At 38.2% G+C, this 5202-nt stretch overlaps 1 protein-coding gene across 1 annotated transcript; it reads right to left on the reverse strand.

The window, feature by feature from the left end:
• Positions 1–344: 344 nt before the first annotated feature.
• LOC120423177 (uncharacterized) lies at positions 345–4574 on the reverse strand. The gene is made up of 2 exons (XM_039586873.2): positions 4380–4574; positions 345–1619 (listed from the first exon to the last, which is right to left on the reverse strand). Exons 1-2 carry the CDS (start codon positions 4392–4394, stop codon positions 555–557), a joined length of 1080 nt encoding a protein of 359 aa, XP_039442807.1. The 5' UTR covers positions 4395–4574; the 3' UTR covers positions 345–554.
• Between the last annotated feature and the right edge of the window lie 628 nt (positions 4575–5202).

The following is a 5202-nucleotide window of genomic DNA, read 5'->3' on the forward strand; positions in this document are numbered from 1 at the left end:
TGCTCAATTTATCAAGCCAAGCAAGAGCAGCAGTAGCGCGTAGGTCGACACTAACTGTGCTAATTCAGCAAAAAAGTGCAACAGTTTGTTACTAATCCTGAGCAGCAGCAGTGCAGTAGTACATAATTATCTGACGGTACTTTTTCGAGTGCGGATGAAGAGGTAAACTAGTTTCTAGCTCTAGGACATTTGCTAAGTTGGAGGTAATATTTTTGTATATGTTCAGCACTGTTGAAAAGAGTGAAACAATTGTTTAATTTGAAACTTTAACCAACTTAAAAATAATCGGGAAAAAGATTGGATTTTACATGTGAGCATAATATTTATTATCAACAGAAAGGTCGTAACATTTGAAAAAACTTTATTATAGCTTTAGTAGATAGGTTAGAAACCTGAGTTGAAAATCATTGAAATTACATTGTTTCAACGATCTTATAAGTAATCTTAGCATAAACAATACTGTGCATTACAATATACTATTTGCTAAAATAACAAAACTTGTGCATTATTATTTAATGGATATTTACAAACATGAGTTTTAACAATTCATTTGCTTAATAACCATGATGATGGTGCTTGTGTTTGTTGAATGTTTTCTGAATCGTGATCGTCTTCGTCAGGCCACCTCCGTGACCACCACCTTGACTTCCTCCTCCGTAACCACCACCTCCATATCCTTGTCCATTTCCTCCTTGTCCATAACCTCCTTGACCGTAACCTCCCTGTCCATATCCACCCTGACCTCCATTGCCACCCGCACCTCCACCGGAAGCAAAACTACCGGCAGATGCTGACGCTGAAGCCGTGGCGAAACTTCCTCCCTGGGCACCTCCCCCGTAGTTTCCTCCGCCCGATCCTCCGTGACCACCTCCGTTGTTACCAACTGGGTACGGCACCAACACGGGCCTATCGACGGGCACTTCCTTAACCACCGTAACGGGAACTTCCTTCTGCACATAAACCGGGTAGGGCCTCTCCACCACAACCGGTCGATCCACGTGCTTCGTGATGGTCACTTCTTTGGTGTAACCTCCTCCGTGACCACCCTGCCCACCAGCTGACCCCGATCCAGGTCCAAACCCAGCCGATCCTCCCGTTGGTCCACCAAAGTGACCACCACCTCCGGTAGATCCGGAACCAGCACTGGCAAAACTACTCGCTCCAGCATTTGCGAAACTTCCCGAAGAACCACCCTGTCCACCATAGTTGTAGGAGGGCGAATAGCTGCTGCCATAATCAACGTGACCTCCCCCAGGAGCTCCCCCGCTGAATCCACCACCACCATGACCTCCCGCTGGAGCTCCTCCACTGAATCCACCTCCACCCGAACTCGCTCCACTGAACGCCGACGCTGAAGCGTGGGCTGAAGCTCCGGAGAATCCACCTCCTGAACTACCACCCTGTGGTTGGCCACCGCCGTAGCTTCCGCCACCACCGCCGCCGCCACCGTAACCACCTCCGTTTAATCCTCCCGAGAAGCTGAGGCCCAGCCCTCCAAGAGAAAAGCTGCCGCCGCCACCTCCTTGGCCACCGTAACCGCCCTCGTTGTCCGAGGCGAAGATGATCTTCTTCTTGAACAAGTGGGGCGTTGCCGTTGCCACGCTGGCGACGGTCAGGATCTGGAAGGGAAGAACAAAACTTATTTTAGATTCAATTTATAGAAAACTAGCGTGGTTCTCGCTCCTTTATATAAATAAATTGAAATTTGTATGGAAAGTGTGTTCAAATACAGGCTTTTACACAACAAAAGTGCGCTTCCTTGTGGAAAATCCCAAAAATGTTGAAAAAACTGTTATGAAACGAAGAAAAATACCCAATTATTACTTTTAAAAAATCGTTGCAAAAACTCAATAAATGACCTGATTGAAATGATTCAATGATGAATGAAACCAAACATGTGTAACGCATTATAAGTCTACATTTAGGCGTAAACGGATTGAGTGATGAATAAACTGCCGTTAAAATATAACCATCCACGTGCTCGCAGAGTAGGTAGTTAAATGAAATCGAAAACTTGTAAAGGCTGATTGAATCGACTACTTGCTAAAGTTTACAAATCAAAAGCGATTCCATGAATAAAAAGTCATGTTTTCATCGTTTGATAAAAATAATAAGCCCAATACAAAGGTTATGACAGAGTAACCTCTTTTTACGCGATGCGTTACGTTTTACTAATTTGTCGATTTCTCTGGAACAACGCAACATTTTAGCAATCTTTTTAAAACATTTTGTGGGCTATGTTCAGATTTACAACACGCTTTTGGAAGCTCGCAAAAATATTTTATGGTTTAAAAGATATCGACGAAATAATAAACGTAACGCCTCCGCGTAAAAATAGGATTTGGATAAGAAATTTCAACTTTTTCCTGAATCCAACAAAAAAAAAAAATAAATAAGAAAATTTATGACAGATCATACAAATAAGTGGAAAATGGATTTTCCGAAAAAAAAAATAATTTGTTTGCATTGGTGTCTTCAGAAAAGTTGTTTGGTTGAAAACTTGGGTGGCTCACAATTAGGGTGATTGTGAAAATTTAACTTTTAAGCTTCTAGAAAAATTTTGGGCATGCCAATCCAAGCAACTTTTTCGCAGACACCATCTCCCAATGTACGCTCTCTACGACCAAATTAAAGGAATATAGAAAGCATCTGAGCAAACCTTCAAAATCAGTTTTTTAAACGTAGCCATATGGTTAAGTTTAAGAGAAAAGTGTAGGGGCATTTTTACAGCTCTTAATGCCAAATTTTTTACAAGTCAATTTGGACTCAAGGGTCAAAAGTTACAGCCATTTCAAGGTAAAATAGATGCAAATTTAAATCTCGAAAAAGCTCAGAATTTAGCCAAAGTTTGAAAATATCGATTATGGTCATTATAATTATGCATAATTCTATACTTTCAAAAAGAGAAAAACTATCCCAAAAATATTCCTGGGTAGTTAGATTTGATAAAACACCCTTTAATCGTGAACTCCCCTAATTTTCAACCAAGCCAAAAGTTGCCCATTCTCACCAACCCGAGCAATAATTTCAACCTGGGAATAACATTTTTTCATATTTAAAAATACTAGACCAATAACATTTTATGTTATTTATAGCAAGATTTGTAATTCGTCGTTATGATTTTTTTGTTATTAAATTGTTATTGTAATAACAGACTAATAACACTTTTAGTTATTCATCGAACATTGTTTTGTTATTATTTTTTGTTATTTTAAAAACTAATCCGATCATCCCAGTTGGAGTTTTTTTCCATAACAAAAAATCCTATTCCAAAGTTGTTTTGGCTTTTCACCAATGTCAGACCAATAACAAATTTTGTTGTGATAACATAAACTGTTCTTAAACTCTTATGCAAAAATGGATTTTTCAAGAAGAGTCCATAACAGTTTCTGCTATTTTAACAGTATTTGATATTGATTTGGCATGAATTACCGTCTGCCCGGGAAAGCTTAAAATTTTGTAAAATCCATTTTCCACTTATTTTTTTGATCTGGACCACTGTGTAAAGTTTGCACTGAAGCTTATCAAAAACAGTCTAGGCTTGATTAGAAGGGAAAAATGAACAATTTTCTGAGATATCTTACGATAACAACGATAATTTATTTACATTATGATTCTATAACCAAAGAGGCAATCTTGCATTATTGGCTCGTCCATACAAAGCTTCAAACCATTTTGAAAAAAATAAAAAATCTATCAAAATATTCAAAAATATGTATCCTGAGATTGATTTTTCCATTGTTTTGGCTTTTTTGGGAAAGTTATTTGTAATAATTCAGCAAAAACTATAACATTTAAAAAAAGTTTACTACTTTTAAATTCGCCTTTTCAAATTAAAATGAAAATAAACTTCAAAAATGCTCATGCTTGATTGCTCATGCTTGAAAGAATGCAAAAACACACAAAAATATAACGACAATCAAGAAGAGGTTGTTTTTAGGTTTAAAAAAAATATTTGAGAAGTCACCACAAAACTATTACAAAAACGAATATTTTTTTTAAGGAAAGAAAAATATCTCAAAAATGGTTTGGAAGTTATTCTGTTTACTTGAAAAAAAAAAAAAAATGAGCATTACTTATAGAATGGATAAACTAACAGAAAAAAATCGGATTGGTTTGTACGAAAGTATTTTTTTGAAGAATATTTTAGAATTTTATAATTTGTATTATTTGTTTCATTGTATTACATTCGATTTTGTCCATTCAACGATTTGTCCATTCGATCTCAAGTCCTTCGACCTTTTTAAGCACATCCAACTTTTTTATAACAATTCTACAAATTGGCCTTTGGTGTTATTTTTTTTTAAATTTAAATTACAATTATGTAGAGGTCACATGCCAAGAATCACGTTTAAACTACTCTGCCACAACAAGCTCACCAGTAAGATTTTCATCGTGCAGCTATCCAACTTGATCTCCGCTGATGAGGTGCTGAACTTTCCCACGTTTTACAAAACACTTGCAAGTTCTGTCACTTTCAACACTTTTTGCTCCCCCCACTATCTCACTGGGTCGTTATCTTTGTCGTCTGGACGGGTCGGCGTTCCCGACTGAACTCACTGACTGCCGGGAACCGTATTGTTCTTTTATATAACAAACGTCCAACAGTTCTGAAGTCTGGATGGCGAGGGAGAGAGCGTGATGCACATTCGACGGGGTGCAATTATCATATTTATAGCATCATCATCACCAGCCACCTTTCTGGTTCTGATTTTCTTGTTTAGGACGCAACTCACGAACTGAGTTATGACGTCATGGATTTGGCGGGCACACATTCTGGGAGAATCCGTTCTGATGCCATCGATTGACTTGCAGTTGGGCCACGACGGTGATTTATTCCCCGGCGGGTGTAGCGGACCGGATTGTATTGGCGAATCATCGTTTGTGCCCAGAGAGGAGCTTGTGCGGTCAAATCGTTGGGGTAGGGGATGATGATCTATCCTGAATTTACCATTTAACTTAAAATTTCTCAAAATCAGATCAAAATTATCGATCAAGAAATTGAATTCATTTGATTCGAACCACGACAAATCATTTAAAAAAAAATCAATAAATTTAAATTGTTTGAAACCAAATCTAAACCTCTCCTAAACTAGACGACTCCCTATAGAATGATTTTCCAGCTACATTTGTTGTCTAGCAGGAGGGAAGGGGGGAGTGTTGAGCATTAAATTGCTCGTTCACGTCGAAACACTCCCACAC

This window comes from Culex pipiens, unplaced genomic scaffold, assembly GCF_016801865.2.
Source record: "Culex pipiens pallens isolate TS unplaced genomic scaffold, TS_CPP_V2 Cpp_Un0043, whole genome shotgun sequence".
NCBI lineage: Eukaryota > Metazoa > Arthropoda > Insecta > Diptera > Culicidae > Culex > Culex pipiens.